Below are 17,980 nucleotides of genomic sequence, written 5' to 3' on the forward strand. Positions count from 1 at the left end.
GGTCAGAGAGAAGGCAACAACAACTTTGGCTGGTTCTGCCTGGGGTGGGTCTCACCTAGAGAAAATTAATTAGAAACAAGCTCTGATTATTCAGAGACTGATTTTTCCATAAAAAAGATCATTGAGCCTCTTTGATTTGTCTTCCTTCTTGCTTTATGACTCTGGATTTTTTATTCATTCATTCATTTCGGGGTTTTATTTATTTATTTATTTATGTTGCTGTTCCTTAGCTTCAAGTTTGCCACTGAGCAGGGAAAATCCAAGTGATTTTTGAGACTGTTGAATCATCTGCAGACTTTAGTTCCCCATGCTCTCCCTCTCCCCCATTACCATGAATAATTGAGCATATATTGAATTCCTGCAGCTGGATTCAAGTCCCCAGGAGTGTTGCCTGGGGAAGAGCTTTGGTCAATATTTACGCAGCACAAGACTCATGACACATGATGAGGAAGTGTACTGTTCAAAATTGTTCTGTTCTGCAATATTGAAAATAGATTTTAAATATTCACTAGGAAAAAAATATTTGGTCCCTTTAAGAAAAAAAGTGCTTTAAATAGAAGTTTTGAAACTTTTACTGGAATCAAACAGTGATTATATGGAATAGGGTTTAAATAGTTCAATGGTGTCCAACTCATATAGAAATGTTGGCCACTAAACAAATGTACATGGCCAACTAGGTGGCACTACAGTGGACAGAATCAGGAAAACTCATCTTCCTGAATTCAAATCAGACCTCAGACACTTACTAGCTGTGTGACCCTATTTGCCTCAGTTTCCTCATCTGTAAAATGAGGTAGAGAAGGAAATGGCAAACCACTCCAGTGTCATTGTCAAGAAAACCCCAAATAGTGTCGGACTCAACTAAAATGACTCAGACTCAAAAAAACAGCAAAGTGTACATAATGATCCTTTCAGCCCACATATTGACTTAGAAAACCTCATATTAACATTATTTATGTTCTATTGTATTTTTATTTATTTTGTTAAATATTTCCCAGTTACATTTTAACCTCATTTGGCCAGTACTGAAGAATGCTATGGGTCATTTGATGCCTCTGTCTTGACTATTAAATTTGTAAGAAAATTTAGATGCCATCTGGCCCAATTCACTCATCTTAAAAATGAGGAAAGGAGGGTCTATGGAAGTGAAATTCCTTGCCATGCATCATAGAGCACAATAAGAATTAGGATCATGTAACTGGAAGGGGCCTTAGAAGTCACTGAGTCTATCCTGTTGATTTTACAAATGAGAAAACTGAAGCTGACCTAATAATGGACATCAATGGTCACCCAGTTGGTGTCTCACACACTGGTATGATTTGAACTCAGGTCTTCCTGAATCCAAGTCCAACCCTCAATACATGTTGCCACATGGCTTTTCTACTGTACAGCCTAGACTAGAACCTAGGTCTCCCTGTTTGGGTTTTAGTTCTCTTTCCTCTATGGGTTCTACTTTTTTCTTTTAATTTTCATTGATATCTTTTGCTCTTTATAAACAATAATTCAAAGAATTTGTTAAAAGGGACCTTTAAAATTATTTATTCCAGTGCCTTCATTTTACAGAAGAGGAAGCAGGCCTCAGAATTAAGGTTTTGCAGAGATAGAAGGGATCTGATATTGGAAAGAACCTCAATTATAACCTTCCCAATGAGTAGTCCTCCAACTTTCACTGGCAAACTTCCCATGGGGAAGGGAGACAGCCTCCATCCCAAGGAGCCCTCTTTACTTTAGGGCAGCTCTAATGTTTAGTAAGTTTTTCTTGACATCAAGTGTAAATCTGCCTCTTTGAAACTTTAATCCATTGTTCCTAGTGCTACTCTCTAGGGCTTAGTGGAACAAATCTAGTCCCTCCCAATCCTCCCATTAAGAAAGAAAGGAAAGAGGGGGTAGCTAGGTGGCACAGTGGATAGAGCACCGGCCCTGGAGTTAGGAGGACCTGAGTTCAAATCTGGCCTCAGACACTTGACACTTACAAACTGTGTGACCCTGGGCAAGTCACTTAACCCCCATTGCCCCACAAAAAAACCCAAAAAACAAAAAACAAAAAAAGGAAGGAAGGAACGGAGGAAGGAAGGGAGGAAGGAAGGAAGGAAGGAAGGAAGGAAGGAAGGAAGGAAGGAAGGAAGGAAGGAAGGAAGGAAGGAAGGAAGGAAGGAAGGAAGGAAGGAAGGAAGGAAGGAAGGAAGGAAGAATGTGTAGAATACTTTAAAATCTTAACTCATTTTATCTGCATACCAATCCAGGGAAGTGGGTGCTGCTATTACCCCCATTTTACAGATGAGGAGATTGAGGCTGAGAGAGGTTGGTCTGCCTAGACCCACACATCTATGTGTCTGAGGCCAGATTGGAATTGAGATCTTCTTGACTCAAGGCTCAGCATTTTAGCCATTGTGCCACCAGCTCCCTTATTGTCCTAGACTTGGGATCTAGGATCTCAATCTCTGGCAGCTAGGACACTGGAACCAGAGTGAAGATCTGGGTTAATAGTCCCAGGCAGGAAGACAATAGCCTTCTTCTGGATATGGTGGGGTACTGAGACAAGTAGCATGTTGGCCATTTATGCCAGTTCATTCTTTTTCTTTTCTTTTCTTTTTTTTTTTTTAGTGAGGCAATTGGGGTTAAGTGACTTGCCCAGGGTCACACAGCTAGTAACTGTTAAGTGTCTGAGGCCAGATTTGAACTCAGGTACTCCTGACTCCAGGGCCGGTGCTCTATCCACTGCACCACCTAGCTGCCCCTAGTTCGTTCTTAAGAAAGTCAGCTACCCCTTTACAACATGGGTCATGAGTTCTGGTAGACTCTAGAGAAAGTAATGACCCAGACCTCTGACAGGTTCCATAGATCCATATGGATCCTTGTCCCTACTAGAGCCATTTAATCTAATGATTAACCCCATTTGGTCACAGGATGCCATTAAACATGGCTTAGAAATCCTGCAGGAATAGTCTCGCTACAAGACCATGAAAGCCAGCTTAGCCAACACACCCAAACCTCCTTCCTCATCCTCCCCTCATGGAATGTTGCTTATAATTCCCACTGAGGTCAAGGGTGATACCTTCAGGATTAAAAAGGAAATGAACATACATTATCATGGTTATTTTTTTTATAAGAGATAGGAAAGTGTAATGCATGGAATGCCAACCTCCAAGTCTCTAAGACTAGTCCCGCATCTGACGCATCCTAGCTGTGAGCCCCTGGGCAAGTCAGGACCCCTCAATGCCCCTAGACAATGATCTCTCAATTACTCTTAAACTGTAGAACAGCAGTACAAGGAGTTTCTTCACACAAATTAAATTGCACGTCCAGTAAAACCAATTTTTAGGGGCAGCTAGGTGGTGCAGTGGATAGAGCACCAGCCCTGGAGTCAGGAGGACCTGTGTTCAAATCCGGCCTCAGACACTTAACACTTACTAGCTGTGTGACCCTGGGCAAGTCACTTAACCCCAATTGCCTCACCAAAAAAAAATCTTAAATTAAAAAACCAAATTTTAAATATAAAAAGATTTTGGGTTTTTTGAAGACTAGCAGGCATTATAGGAGCAGCTAGGTGGGTACTGTGGATAGAGCCCTAGACCTGGGGTCAGGAACATCTGAACTCAAATCCTACCTCAGACATTTACTGTGTGATCCTGGACAAGTCATTTAATCCCTATTTGCATCAGTTCCTCATTTATAAAATGGGAGCACACTGGAGAAGGAAAATGACAAACCACTCCAGTATCGACTTTTGTCCATGGGGTCACAATTGGACACAACTGAACACTGAATGAAAACAATAAGCAATCATTGTAAGCAGAATGTATATTTTCAATAGAAAAAATTTCTTATGGTACTTTGAAAAATCATTTTGTAAGAAAGGCTAAAAAAAACCCCTTAGAAAACAGGAGAGGGTATGAATGCAGTATACAAAAGGATGGAATATGTCTTTGTACTGAATTTTTATGCTTGTGATGGAATGACCTTCCTATTTAATTATATCCTTGTATCTCCCTCACAGGATATTTGACAATATATCATGTACAGCCCACATGACTAATACATTCTGGCTCTGTTTCTTTCTATTACACCCCCCCCCACACACACACACACATACATATACTCCACATCACATCTTCTGACAAAAATGTTATTTCAAGGTAATGCGTATAATAAAAATGTTCTCTTTGGTGTCACAACAATATTATTTCTCCTCCCATAGTATTATCAGAATGATATCTACACTGATTAATGCTCACCTGACAACTTAAATAGGGACATGTCCCTGGGACAAAGGATAACCATGAATACCTTTTAGGTCTTGTGAAATACAAGGAGAGAAGTCACTTCTTAGGGGAAATCATAAAAAAAAAACCAGCCAATGGATTGCGAAGAGAACAGGAAATGCTCCTGACAAGGAGACTCTCATCCCAGTAAAGTTGATTGAGTAGTGCTTCCCCGCTTCAGAGGGAAAGGCAAGAAGCATTTATTTATTAAGTGCCGGGAATGGCTAAGTATCGTTGTTCAGTCGTGTCTGACTCTTTGTGACCCCATCTGGAGCTTTCTTGGCAAAGACACTGTCAAACTGAGACTAACAAGGTTAAGTGGTTTTCCCAGTGTCACACAACTAGGAAGTGTCTAAGGCCAGATTTGAACTCCGGAAGAGGAGTCTTCCTGACTCCAGGCCAGGTACTCCATCCACTGTGCCCAGAAGCTGCCCTAAGCACTGGGAATACAAATAAAAATAAGAGCCTGCCTTCAAGGAGCTTACATTCTGATAAGGAAAGACCATACAAAAGGGGTGCAGAAGTACAAGTGGGGGGGGAGGAAGGAAGATTTGCTGGCCTGGTCTCTTATTCAAAATGAAGACACAAGGAGGAACCCACTAATTAAAGGAAGGGCCCTAAAAATGTATCATTTATCTTATTGGATAGGAATTGGTGTAGTACAATGGAAATAGTACTGGGTTTGACAGAGTATCACAATCAGAAATAATAGAGATGATAGTTGGGGCAATCTGCTAGAAGGGTTGGGAAAGGACCAGATCAAGAACTGTTGTTTTCATTTAGTTGTTTCAGTCGTGCCTGCCTTTTTGTAAGCCCATTTGGGGTTTTCTTGGCAAAGGTCCTGGAGGGATTTGTTATATCCTTCTCCGGCTTATTTTACAGAGGAGGAAACTGGGGTAAATGGAGTTAAGTGACTTGACCAAGATCACACAGCTAGGAAGTGTCTCAACCAGATCTACACTCAGGAAGATGAGTCTTCATGACTCCAGGACCAGTGCTCAAGAGCACACTTCATTAGAGACTAGAGTGAAAAGGAAATGGTGGAGGATGATGTCAGAAGGATATGAGGAGAGTAGAATGGGAGGGGAGATGCTGTAAGTATTTATGAGATATGTGTGTATTATACGTGCATATAAGATATTATAAAGTATATATGATATCAAAATTAGGTATGACATGTGATATATAATATAAGGTATCATAAAGAACATATAAAATATAAGACAAGGTTCTTGAGAATGAGAAGGTATTAAAAACTTGGGTAATCAAGAAATGCTTCCTGTAAGGAGATGGCATTTGAGTCAAGTTTTAAAGGAAACTGGGGAATGCTTTCCCTATTTATATCCAGGACAAAACAAAGCAGAGTAAGATTAGTTTTCCTCTGATACAGCTAATTTGACTCTCATCACCTGGTGTGGGCTATCTCTGTATATGCAAAAAAGAAAAAAAAAGATCTGTGATTTTTGTCATCATTTTGTATTCCCAGCATGGGAAGTCCCTCTACCAGACTGGGCAACAAATAGCAGTTTATGATTTAGTAGTTAAGTCCGAGGGAGTTTCTTGAGGCATATAGAGAAGATAAGTTATTTGGCCAGTCACATAGCCAGTAAGTTTCAGAGCACAGATTTGTACCAAGGTCTTCCAAATCTAGAATTCCATCCACTACACTGTGTTGCCATCATATACACCTGCAATGTACTATATATGTGCACAGCTAGATGGAGCAATGGGTGGAGTTCTGGGCTTAGAGACAGTAATATTCATCTTCCCGAGTTCAAATCTGTCCTCAGACACTTTCTAGCTCTGTGACTCTAGGCAAGGCACTTAATCTTGTTTGCCTCAGTTTCCTCATTTTTAAAATGAGCTGGAGGGATAGCTAGGTGGCGAAGTAGATAGAGCACCGGTCCTGGAGTCAGGAGGACCTGAGTTCAAACCTGACCTCAGACACTTGACACTTATTAGCTATGTGACCCTGGGCAAGTCACTTAACCCCAATTACCTCACCAAAAAAAAACAAAACAAAACAAAACCCCACAACAAAACAAAAAACAAACAAAAGGGGGCAGCTAGATGGCACAGTGGATAGAGTACTGGCCCTGGATTCAGGAGGACCTGAATTCAAATCTGGCCTCAGACACTTGACAATTACTAGCTGGGTGACCCTGGGCAAGTCACTTAACCCTCATTGCCCCAACCCCCCAAAAATGAGCTGGAGAAGGAAATGGCAAACCACTCTAGGATGTTTGCCAGGAAAACCCCAAATGGGGTCATGAAGAGTAGAACATGACTGAAACGACTAAACAATAAAAATACATATATATCTACATATGTGTGTATACAAACAATCTGGCCTCAGCTTACTTAGTAGCTGTGTGACCCTGAGCAAGACACTCAACTGTGTTTACCTCAGTTTCCTCATCTGTAAAATGAGCTGGAGAAGAAAATGGCAAACCACTGCAGTATCTTTGCCAAGAAAACCCCAAATGGACATGTCTGAAAACAGTGGAACGACATAATTTATGTATACAGTACAATGGAGCATTGGACACATGAGTTATATGAGGACTTACCAGAATGTCAGAAATACAACTATTATGTAAGGGAGACACATGCCCACATGGTATTTTTTGAAATAAAATGGCCCCCCCAAGAAAAATTTGTGGTTTTGGCATAGATCTTTTTTCTGTTTTAATAGTACCCCACAACTGAATAAAGCAGATTTACAGCTCAAGCTTTTATGACAGGTCTGTCTTAACGGAAGCCCTTCCTTGATTTAATGGCTCATTTAAAATAAAATCTCCTACTGAAATACACCCAATTGTTCTGTTTAGCTCACACATGCATATATGGGGGAGAATGGGGCGGGGGGGGGGGGGAGAGAAACTAGCAACATTCTGTAAGAACAGCACAATCAACCAAAGCTGACTTTTACTTCCTCGAGAAGCATTATTACTTCTGTGTTCAATGGAATCCTTCATTTAAAATCTAGTTTTCTATCTTAATTTAATATTTTTTACTTTTTCAGCAAAAAGAATACTCAAAGTATAGCAGGCAAAAGAATGGTAAAAAGCATGGTAGAGAAATGATCATCGCTGGATTTTTAAAAATAGTCAGTGTGTATTTGAATATTTTAAGAATAGTAACAATATTGTTATAGCATTATGAAAAGCCTGGATGCTGATTGATGCAACAGAATTTTAAATGCATATTTTGCAAGCTGTTATTTCTATCCCTGAAGACATGGATCTGTTTGGGGGGTTTTGTTTTTGTTTTTTAATTGGGTGGAAGAGAAAAGTTGTTCTTTCTTGGGATAGTTGCTCAGTGGAGGATTAACGTGATTGATTTGTCTTTGCCAGGGTCATGTCACATAATTGAGTGAGCTCATTAGAGAAGAGCCACACACAAAGACACACATCCTTCCATGGTGTGTACAAGTCTAGGTAGGGACAGCATGAATAACAGCCAAAGTGTATGGGACTCCTTAATGCAAAGACCTCAGATGCCTCTTGGAGCAAGAAGTATGCCTCTAATCAAAGAACTGATAAAGAAGAATGCTACCCACATCATGAGAGAGAGAGGGATATGGGCTGATATGGAGAATAAGCAGCACATTTTTAAACACGACCAATTGGGTTTTGTTTGCTTGACTCTGCTTAAATGATACATAGGTTCTGTAATTCTAGCTCTTGTTTTAAAGAATGGGGGAAGGTAGGAGGAGAAAAAAAATTAATGTTTGATGATGGTTGGCTAGTTTTCCTATATTTCTTCCCCCCACCCCTCACCCTGCTTTCTTTTAAAATATTTGTCACAAAGATAGCTTTGCTGGGTAGGGGAGGAAGAGGGATGTATTAAAAATGAATAAGATAAAAAACAAAGTCTATCAATAAAAATGAGATAAATTTTTCATAAAAACAAATCACTGATATTCTCTTCTCTCTTTTCTCCCTCTTCTGTGTCTCTGTGCCTTTCTTTCCGTGTGTCTCTATGTCTCTCTGTGCCTCTCTCTGTGCCCTCTCTGTCTCTGTGTGTGTTTCTCCCCCCTACCCCCACCTTGATTACAAGGCTTTCCAATCAGGATAAAGGCAAGATTTTGGCAAGGAGTATTGTCAATGGTAGTCTGAAGTCCCAGAGGATCTTCCCCCATTCCCAGAAGCAATAACCCAGCTGCTGTCATGAATAATGCTCAGCTGAGAAGGGCATCCTGTCATAGGGAACAACTACCTTGCTTTGTTGGAGTCAGGTCTCACTCCCAAGAAATAAGAAACATGAAAACAGAACCCATCCAAGAGTGGAATCCCACAAGCTTCTAAGGTCCAGCACCTCTCTCCCACGCCTACATCCATCTGGGCCCCTGGTTATCCAGGTGCACAACCCCTATGAGGAAGGGGCTAACCATCCCCACTAGCCACTGACCAATTGTCACCTTCTGGGCATGCAGGGCAGGCCAGGGGAAACACAAGGCATCTCAAGAGACAGAAAGGGGGTGACTCAAACCCCTGCCACTGCTGTCAAATTCAAATAGAAATGGGGACCCCTAAACTGTAGATAAAGATCCCCTGTTGACTTTGAAAACCACATAGTAACATTATCTATTATTTTATTTTATTATTTATTTTATTGTTTCCCAATTACATTTTCATTTGGTTTGGGCAGCCATAGAGAATATCATGGGCTCGTGTTGGACTCGTCTGAGTTAGAGCACCATGACCCCATAGATCCTGGTGAAGGCAACACGAGAGCCTGAGCCCCCAAACAATGCAAATAGCTGCAGTTATAGAGGGCACATTACTGTCGTGGAGAAAGTGCCCAAGAGCTCAAGATCACTGACCCAGCCTCCACCGCATCAGGCAGGGCCGTAGCCCTTGAGATGCCAAGTTACATCTTGGCAACTTCCTCTGCCTAGTATTATAGACCCCCGAGTCCTCTGTCCCTCTCCCTCAGCAACTGAAAATGCAGGGAAAAGAATTCTCAGCACCAATGTTCTTGGAACTTTCACATGGCTCAATATTGAAATGAAAATGGACATATTAATGGAATTGACCCTAACAAAGATGTATCCCCATCTGCTTTATGGCTGCACCCTAAGGATTGAGCCCTTGCCATCTGCACAACAAATGACCACCTCCAAGGTGGTGAAGTGGAGAGAGTGCCAGGCCTACAGTCAGGAAGACCCATCTTTCTGAGTTCAAATCTTACTAGCTGTGTGACCCTTAGCAAGTCATTTAACTCCTTTTGCCTCAGTTATCGCATCTGTAAAATGAGCTGGAGAAGGAAATGGCAAACCACTCCATTATCTTTGCCAAAAACAAAACCAAAACAAAACAACTCAATGGGGTCATGAAGAATTGGACATGACTTAACAACAACAACAAAGCTGACAACAAGAACTATCTTTTCTTTTTGTATTTCCAGCAGCTTATCACATGGCGGACACAATAAATTTTCCTTCCTTCCTTCCTTCCTTCCTTCCTTCCTTCCTTCCTTCCTTCCTTCCTTCCTTCCTTCCTTCCTTCCTTCCTTCCTTCCTTCCTTCCTTGTCACAGTTAATTCCTTCAAGGTATCCTGACACAGACACACTTGCCAAATGCCCAGAAGCCAGGTTGAAACACTGCTTTTTTGTTCACTCACATAAGTTTCTTTATTTTCTTATTTCTTGATGGGAAATTCTGAAAAAAAGGTAAATTGTTCCAAACATCTGTGATGAAATCTTTCACTTGTAGCATTTTATTCCTATGCTTCATTTGTGGTTAGCAACTTTTGTTTCCTGTCTGCATCACCCTTCTTTTCTTCTGCAAATAAATTTTCACTATTGCCTGGGAAGAGGGATTTCAAGTCTTTGTCTATTTACATTAGTCTTTGTTTAGATATCAAAATGGCTGACAATAAATAGGAGAAGACCAATTTCCAGGAAGCTAAATAAATTGGGAGCAAAGGAGAAAGCCATTATGGTAACATTGAGACTTATCCTTTAAGTTCACAAGAATGGAGAAGGGTAAGGGGCAATATTTACTTTAAAATACAGTATGCTGGGGGCAGTTAGGTGCCACATTGGATAAAACACTGGCCCTGGATTCAGAAGGACTCGAGTTCAAATCTGGCCTCAGACACTTGACACTTATAAGCTGTGTGACCTTGGGCAAGTCACTTAACCCCCATTGCCCTGCAAAAAAAAAAATACAGTATGCTGATGCAATCCTTGAATATAAGAGTGTTGTAAATAATCACCCCGCTGACAGGACAACACAGAGGATGTTGGCAACAGGCTGTGGGGAAAGAGGGCTGGAGCTGAACTGGGAAACGTGGGTCTGAATCTTCTGCTACTTACTCACAACCTTGGGCAAGTCACTTAATCTCTCTGAGTCTTTGTTTTGTCATCCATAAAATGGGGTGTGGGAGGGTGGACTCTCCAGCTCTAAGTCTATGATTCTGGGAAGATGAAGTCCAAGGCAAAGTCTTTGAAAGGCAAACATTGGACAAGAGAAGAGGGCTATCACATTACAAATCAGGAGTCACCGTAAAAGTCCCAGGATCAAAGCAGGGAGAGTTTTCATCTCTGTTTTTGTTTCCTCCATGCCCAGGTCATAATAGGTAATTAATAAATGTTTGTACAAGGAATTAGATCGAAGACCATAGAATCATATGTTTAAAGTTGGAAAGGACTTTAGTCTCTCATTTCCTAAAGAAGGAAACTGAGGCCCCAAGAAAAGTGACATGCCCCAAATCACAGACGTAGTCAATTTCAGAGCCGGGATTGCTGATTCTAAGCCCAACATTCTCTCCCTTGGACTTCGTAATGTTCATAAATCATGTCTATGTGCCCTCTGCTCATTTTTATGTCTCGTGTGCACCAGTTCTCCATTTTACAGATAAAGAGAGGGCCAGAGAGGTTAAATGAGTTTCCCATTGTCATGTGACTTGCTCACTTCATCCTACATACATTTTATAGTATTCAGTAAACAAAAGGTCTTTTTCTGCCCCCTTTAAGCCAGTTATATAGAAGGCATTTAATAAATTTTTTTTGTTTTTGTTTTTTTGCGGGGCAATGGGGGTTAAGCGGCTTGCCCAGGGTCACACAGCTAGTAAGTGTCAGGTGTCTGAGGCCGGATTTGAACTCAGGTACTCCTGAATCCAGGGCCAGTGCTTTATCCACTGCGTGACCTAGCTGACCCTTTAATAAATGTTTATTGATTGACATGAATAGATCTCTGAGGAAGGCCTCTAACCACTATATTCTGACTCACAAGTCTACTGCATCAAATAAAAGATTACAGGTTTATAAATTTTGAATTGCAAGAGACTTGGGCGTTCATCTTGCGACAGCATCATCGATTCTGAGCTGGAATTAGACTTCCCACACCAAGGGGTCCAGATGAGCACATTGCTTGATATAAGATCTGATCACCCTATCTTAGGGTACAGTTTGGTCCTTAAATAGATGGAAATTTTCCTTTTGCATTAAAAATAATTAAATCTGCTGGTAAAGAATTAAGGAATTTTCTCTTTCATAAGTGAACAGGATGATGCCTGAAAGGAAGAGGAAAATAATTTTTGCAGACAAGGAAACTGAGGCATGGAGAGATTAAGTGATTTACCATGGTTCTTTGGATTTGAAGTCTGGTCCTCTGATTCAAGAAGTAGTGCTTTTTCCATTCTACTACACATAATGTGTGTGTGTGTTGTGTGACCACTGACACCTACTCTCTGAGCTGGTTCATTCACCTCAATCTATTCTGTATTTCCTCACAGTTGTATTTTATACATTTTAATAAAAGTTATTTCTCTGTTCCCTCTACTTCATCATCCTGTTCACATATGAATGAATGAGGCAACATCCTACTTCCTTAACAAGGTGATTTAAACCTTTATATTTATGCCACAGTTCATTTTGTAAACCAAACTGCCACATCCCATCTCAAAAATGTATTTTTTCCACATGTGGATTTTAGGTAGTTTTTATTAAGACAAAGTTCTTTTCCTGCTCCTTTCAGCATCCAACTGTTTACTCAAAGAAAATGCAATACCAATGTTTTACCAGTTAAATTCATTTTTTTTTTGCTCAAAAGTAAATTTTCTGTGATTTTCACCATCAAATTATTCTATACGAAAGGGCTATACTTTAAAAGGACAGTAACTTACATCATATAATCTCCTCAGTTGACAGATGAGAAGTCCAAGACTCAGAGTAGACTTTCCTGAGGTCACATGGATAGTAAATATCACAGGTAGAATATGAATCCAGGTCTTGACTGCAAATATTGTGGCATGTCCACCATAACCTGCTACCATTTAACTATGGGTCTGGTTGTCCAACACTCTTTCCCTTCATTCTTAGAAATTAAAATATGACATAATCACTTTGTACTCAGGTTCCTTTCAATTTCATTGTCCCAGTCATCGATTTGTCAGTCAAAACAAAGTCAAAAACAACAGTTCTATCATTGATGTTCTCCTTTCTGAGTGATGAACTTATTGGGAAAGCAAAGAATCATACAACTGATCTGTGTTTGGCAGAAAGAGACTGTTTCCCTGATTGTGTTCTCCTTCCAAGTCAAGGATCCTCAGTGTTGTATTGATTCTTGGGGGACAGGAATCCCCTCCCTTCCCATCTCTTATCTCTTTACCTTGTCTACAAGGTCATTCTAGGTACTGACTTTGATACCTTCCTAACCTTAGAGAAACCACTCTATTTAACCAGAAGCAACTAGAATCCAATTATAGCTTAAATATGGGGGGGGGGGATCAGAGGATAAGATATTCCCATGCCATAATTTTGTGATGGAGGAATAGGTCAATTCTAATTGGCTCTTGACTCAAATTGGCTCAGAATAGAGCTCTTTGGCTTTTGAATTGGCTCACTTCTAAACAAAAAGAAAGAAAGAAAGAAAGAAAGAAAGAAAGAAAGAAAGAAAGAAAGAAAGAAAGAAAGAAAGAAAGAAAGAAAGAAAGAAAGAAAGAAAGAAAGAAAGAAAGAAAGAAAGAAAGAAAGAAAGAAAAGAAGGAAGGAAGGAAGGAAGGAAGGAAGGAAGGAAGGAAGGAAGGAAGGAAGGAAGGAAGGAAGAGAGAGAGAGAAAGAAAGATAGAAAGGAAGGAAGGAAGGAAGAAAGGAAGAAAGAAAGAAAGAAAGAAAGAAAGAAAGAAAGAAAGAAAGAAAGAAAGAAAGAAAGAGAGAGAGAGAAAGAGAGAAAGATAGGAAGGAAGGAAGGAAGGAAGGAAGGAAGGAAGGAAGGAAGGAAGGAAGGTAGGAAGGAAGGAAGGAAGAGAGAGAGAGAAAGAAAGATAGAAAGGAAGGAAGGAAGGAAGAAAGGAAGAAAGAAAGAAAGAAAGAAAGAAAGAAAGAAAGAAAGAAAGAAAGAAAGAAAGAGAGAGAGAGAAAGAGAGAAAGATAGGAAGGAAGGAAGGAAGGAAGGAAGGAAGGAAGGAAGGAAGGAAGGAAGGAAGGAAGGAAGGAAGGAAGGAAGGAAGGAAGGAAGGAAGGAAGGAAGGAAGGAAGGAAGGAAGGAAGGATCCTTAGAGGCAAAGAAAGGAAGTTCGGGCTTCAGGTTGGATTATTTTCTGGGATTAATGAGTAGCCATGCAGAAAAGAAAGAAATGGATTTGAATTAACCCCCTTGATTGTCTTTTCCTCAAGCACAAAACAAATTTCATTTGCCTTGATTTCTACCCTACTGATCTACAATCTAGCCCTTTCCCCTCAAAGAGAAACAAGAATTAGTGCAGGTGTGGAAACAACTATAGGAGATGCCAAGGATATTCTGTAGGAGAGGTTTGAATCACAGGGACAGAGAAGTGTACGACAGAATCATAGATTATCAGAGTTAGAAGGAACCTCAGAAGTCATCCAGTCCAACCCTTGTGTGAAACGCTAATCCACTGTATATTTAAAGAAAACTGGATTGGTACTTGAGTCACATAAAGTAAGTCTCTATCAAGGTAGATTCCTGAGAGCCACATCCCATATACCTCTATCAGTGTCCTTCTACTCATCCCAAATCAAGCACAAGTTTAAATAAGTAAACAATCTATGAGCTTTAATCAATGACTCTCTCAACAAAAGGACAGTGGATGTTAAATGCCTCTCAGGGGGACATATTTGTTGTCAATAATAAAGGTTAAAACTTTTTGAATTAATAGATCAATCTGGTTACCACCATGCTTACTCTATAAAATACAGAAGAGGAAAAAAACCACAAAAGTTTCTCTCCTTTTTTCTAGATTTCAAATTAATTTTCAAAATTAATTTCACAAGGAGAAAAAAAGAGGGTAACCATCAGATTGAACAAAAAAGTCAGTAATGATGATAATACCAACAATGCTAAACTGGCTCAGTTTGCATCTTTTCCTTAGGGATAGGACTTAACTTTTCTTTCCGAACATAATTCTGAGATGCCAAGAATACTTTAAGTAAATCTGTTCCCACTGTATTTCCCCAGTTACTTAATTGCTTTTATTTTTTTTTAAATTTCATTTGTTTGTTTTGTGGGGTAATTGTGGTTAAGTGACTTGCCCAGGGTCACATGGCTAGTGACAAGTGTCTGAGTCTGGATTTGAACTCAGGTCCTCCTGACTCCAGGTGCTCTACTTAATTGCTTTTAAAGACACAATGGTTCATTAGCACTGAAGCTTCTAGAAAGCTCGCCAGAGAAAGAGATATGGCAAATGTAAACACCCACAATGGGTCTTGCAAAAGGACAGACAACTTCCTTTGGTTTTAGAGAAGTAGGTTTATACATCATGTGAAGGCTGGAGAGGCAGGTTCTGGGACACCATTTAACATTCTAGAAAATACTTAAAATTCTGCCAAGTATGTATCAGATAAGAGGGATGTCAGAAGGTTCAAATTTGACTCCCAACTGAGAAATTTGCCAAATAAGTAATCAAATAGGTCAGCTCAGCCAAGTGGCACAGTGGATATAGTGAGTGCCCAGCCTAGACTCCAACCTCAGATACTTACTAGTTGTCTGACCCTGAGCAAGTCATTTCACCCTGTTTGCCTTAGTTTCCTCATCTGTCAAATGACTTGGAGAAGGAAATGACAGATCACTCTAGTGTCTTTGCTAAGAAAACCCCAAATGGGGTAATAAAGAGTTGGATACTCCTCAAATGACTGAACCATCAAAGCAAGGCTAAGACTTTGTTTCTTCCTCTGTACTTGCGATTTCATTGGTACAGACAATTCCCAGAGGAGTAAGCTCTATCTACCTTCTTAGGGCCTCTCCCTTCTCTTACTTCTTCTACTTTCTAGTCTTAGAAAGTCACTTGGGCACTCAGAGTAGGGCATCAACCTACCCAGGGTCACATGGTCAGTGTGTCAGAGGTAAGACTTGAACCCAAATCTTCCTGGCTCTGAGACCAGTTCTTTACCCACACTCCATGATGCTTCTCATCTGTACAAGGGAGATGATGATATTTATACTACCACCTCCTCAGGCAAGTGTCTTATAATCAGTCAAGCATGACTAGTAAGTGAGCTGTTATTATGGAATGAGTATCATTGGACCTTTAGGCTCAGGGAGAAAAAAGAGGTGGAGGCAGGGGAGAAAAATAAAGACATCTTGACTGCTGAAGATGTGTACCATATTTAGATGTTCTCAGCCACTATAAATTCTAGCTGGATTTTGCTGACCTAATATTATGTAACGATTGGAATGACGCCACCTGCTGGAGACTTACTGTAGAAAAGTTTCACCATGAAAGGAAGGTCTTTGAGGGCAAGAACATGCGTCTTTTCTTTGGTGTCAGGAAGTGATGTTTGCTAGTGAGAGGAAGAAGGAAGAGCTGGGCGCTCTGACTCAGGATCTTTTCCTGGGGACTCTGGTGGAGAGCGGAGCTAGAAATGTGCTCTCCCTTTAATAGATAGATGAATGTAGGCCTTTCTCTCTCTTTACCAAATTCTTATTCTCCTTAATAAATGCTTAAAAGTCTAACTCTTGCTAAAGCTTATAATTTATTGGCGACCACTCATTAGATATTTTAGATAGGCTAGCTAGAATTTTAGCCCTTAACAGTTACAATATCCCACATTTTCCACAAGACTGGTGCTACTTTCCTATGTGACATAACAAGAGCAATCGCTTTTTGTACAATTGCCTAAATGGATATCACAGTAAAGAGTCTCCCACTTACCTATTTAGATAATAATAATAATAATAATTATAAAGAGGCAGAAACTGACAGATATAAAGCACTTTAGAATGAGTATAGATCTTGTCAGACATTTATTGGCTGTATGACCCTGGAAAAGTCACTTAACCTTTCTGTGCCTCAGTCTCCTCATCTGTAAAAAGGGGAAAACAATAACACTTGACAACTCCCCCCTGAGGGTGGTCGTGAGGGTAAAATGAAATAATATTTGTAAAGCACTTTGCCAACCTTAAAGCTCTATATAAGAACTCTTGTCCTCACCACCACCATCACCGTCAACATCATGTTTGATCCTCATCTCATCTCCTTGAGGGTGGAAACTGTTTTCTTTTATCTTTTTATCTTACCTCATACTAGGGTGTCCAGAACATTGTAGGCACTTAATAAATATTTCTTAATTGATCCACATCATAATCTGGTATTATAAATACTAACAGTATTATTAGTCCCATTTTATCGATGAGGGAAGTGAGGCTTAAAAAAGATCAGGTGAAAGTGATTTGTGTTGTTTCAACAGCTAGTAAGTTTCAGAGACAGTCTTCCTGACTCCAGTCCAGTCTTCTAGCAACTATAGTTGTGTGATTTGGCAGTGATATTTTTCGTTTAAAAAAATTATATGTACTGCTCATTTCATAAAGAGGAGAAAAGAGAATAGTCATATAAAAGTATCAATAATAATAAAAAGATGCCAAATTGATTTACTAATTATCTAATAAGAGTGAGACCGTGACTTCACTTACCATTTACAAGCCACATTTATGTTTAGCTTTTTTTTTTTTAAGGTAATTCTGACCAATCTTCGGTGCTTCTAATTCAATTCATAGGATTGTGGATTTGGAAGGGACCTTGGAAGTCATTTAGTCCAACCCTGTCATTTTACAAATTAGAAAACATCCCTAGAAAGGTCAAATGCCTTGTCTAAGGACACACAGGTAGCTGAGAGAGAGTGAGAGAGCAGGATTTGAACTTGGGTCCTGTGACTCCAGAAGCAGGGTATTTTGAACCGCATGCTCCTGAGTCTCTACTACTTAGAAGTTGTTGCCTTATTTGAAAACAGAAGACTGGCAGAGACAGACTTGGAAATGAAACTGGTTTGGAGGCCTCGACTCCTTTCCCAGGCACATACCTTGCAATTTCTGGTTGTATTCAGTTCTGTCAGACTGACTCCTTCTCAAGGGGCCGGAGTTACTATGGTCCACGGCAACACTGCTCTCCACAACAGTGTCAGTCTTCCTCCTCTCTAACATGTAGAATCTCTGTCTCAGAAAGGTCAAATTCTTTTTCTTGGTCCCCATGTTGTCTTTTCCGAAGGCTTCCTTGGTTTCCATCTGCACTAGAGTTCAGGTAACCCTCAGGAACTCTCCAAAAGTAGACAGCTTGACAATTTGCCGCAGGGTGAAGGTTAAAGCTCCCAGTTTACCTGTCCCTTTTAATTAGACAACTTTGCTTCTGGGTTACCTGACTGTGACCGCCTCTCCAGGATCCCTGAGCTCCGCCCCTATGAAGTCATTCTTTTCTGTAGCCAGAGCCCAACTAGGGATCCTGCCACCTGTTACCTGAGAGACCTGCAGCCCAGA

General features: G+C 40.3%; 1 protein-coding gene across 1 annotated transcript in view; it reads right to left on the bottom strand.

Moving 5' to 3' along the window:
- Positions 1-17,731, bottom strand: part of ARHGEF38 (Rho guanine nucleotide exchange factor 38) — a 131,820-nt gene extending 114,089 nt beyond the window's left edge. The window contains exon 1 of the mRNA XM_043973157.1: positions 17,530-17,731. Coding sequence (XP_043829092.1) covers positions 17,530-17,731 — 202 coding nt within the window. The remainder of the gene's footprint in view (positions 1-17,529) is intronic.
- Positions 17,732-17,980: the final 249 nt, after the last annotated feature.

This window comes from Dromiciops gliroides, chromosome 6 (assembly GCF_019393635.1).
Source record: "Dromiciops gliroides isolate mDroGli1 chromosome 6, mDroGli1.pri, whole genome shotgun sequence".
In the NCBI taxonomy this organism is placed as follows: domain Eukaryota; kingdom Metazoa; phylum Chordata; class Mammalia; order Microbiotheria; family Microbiotheriidae; genus Dromiciops; species Dromiciops gliroides.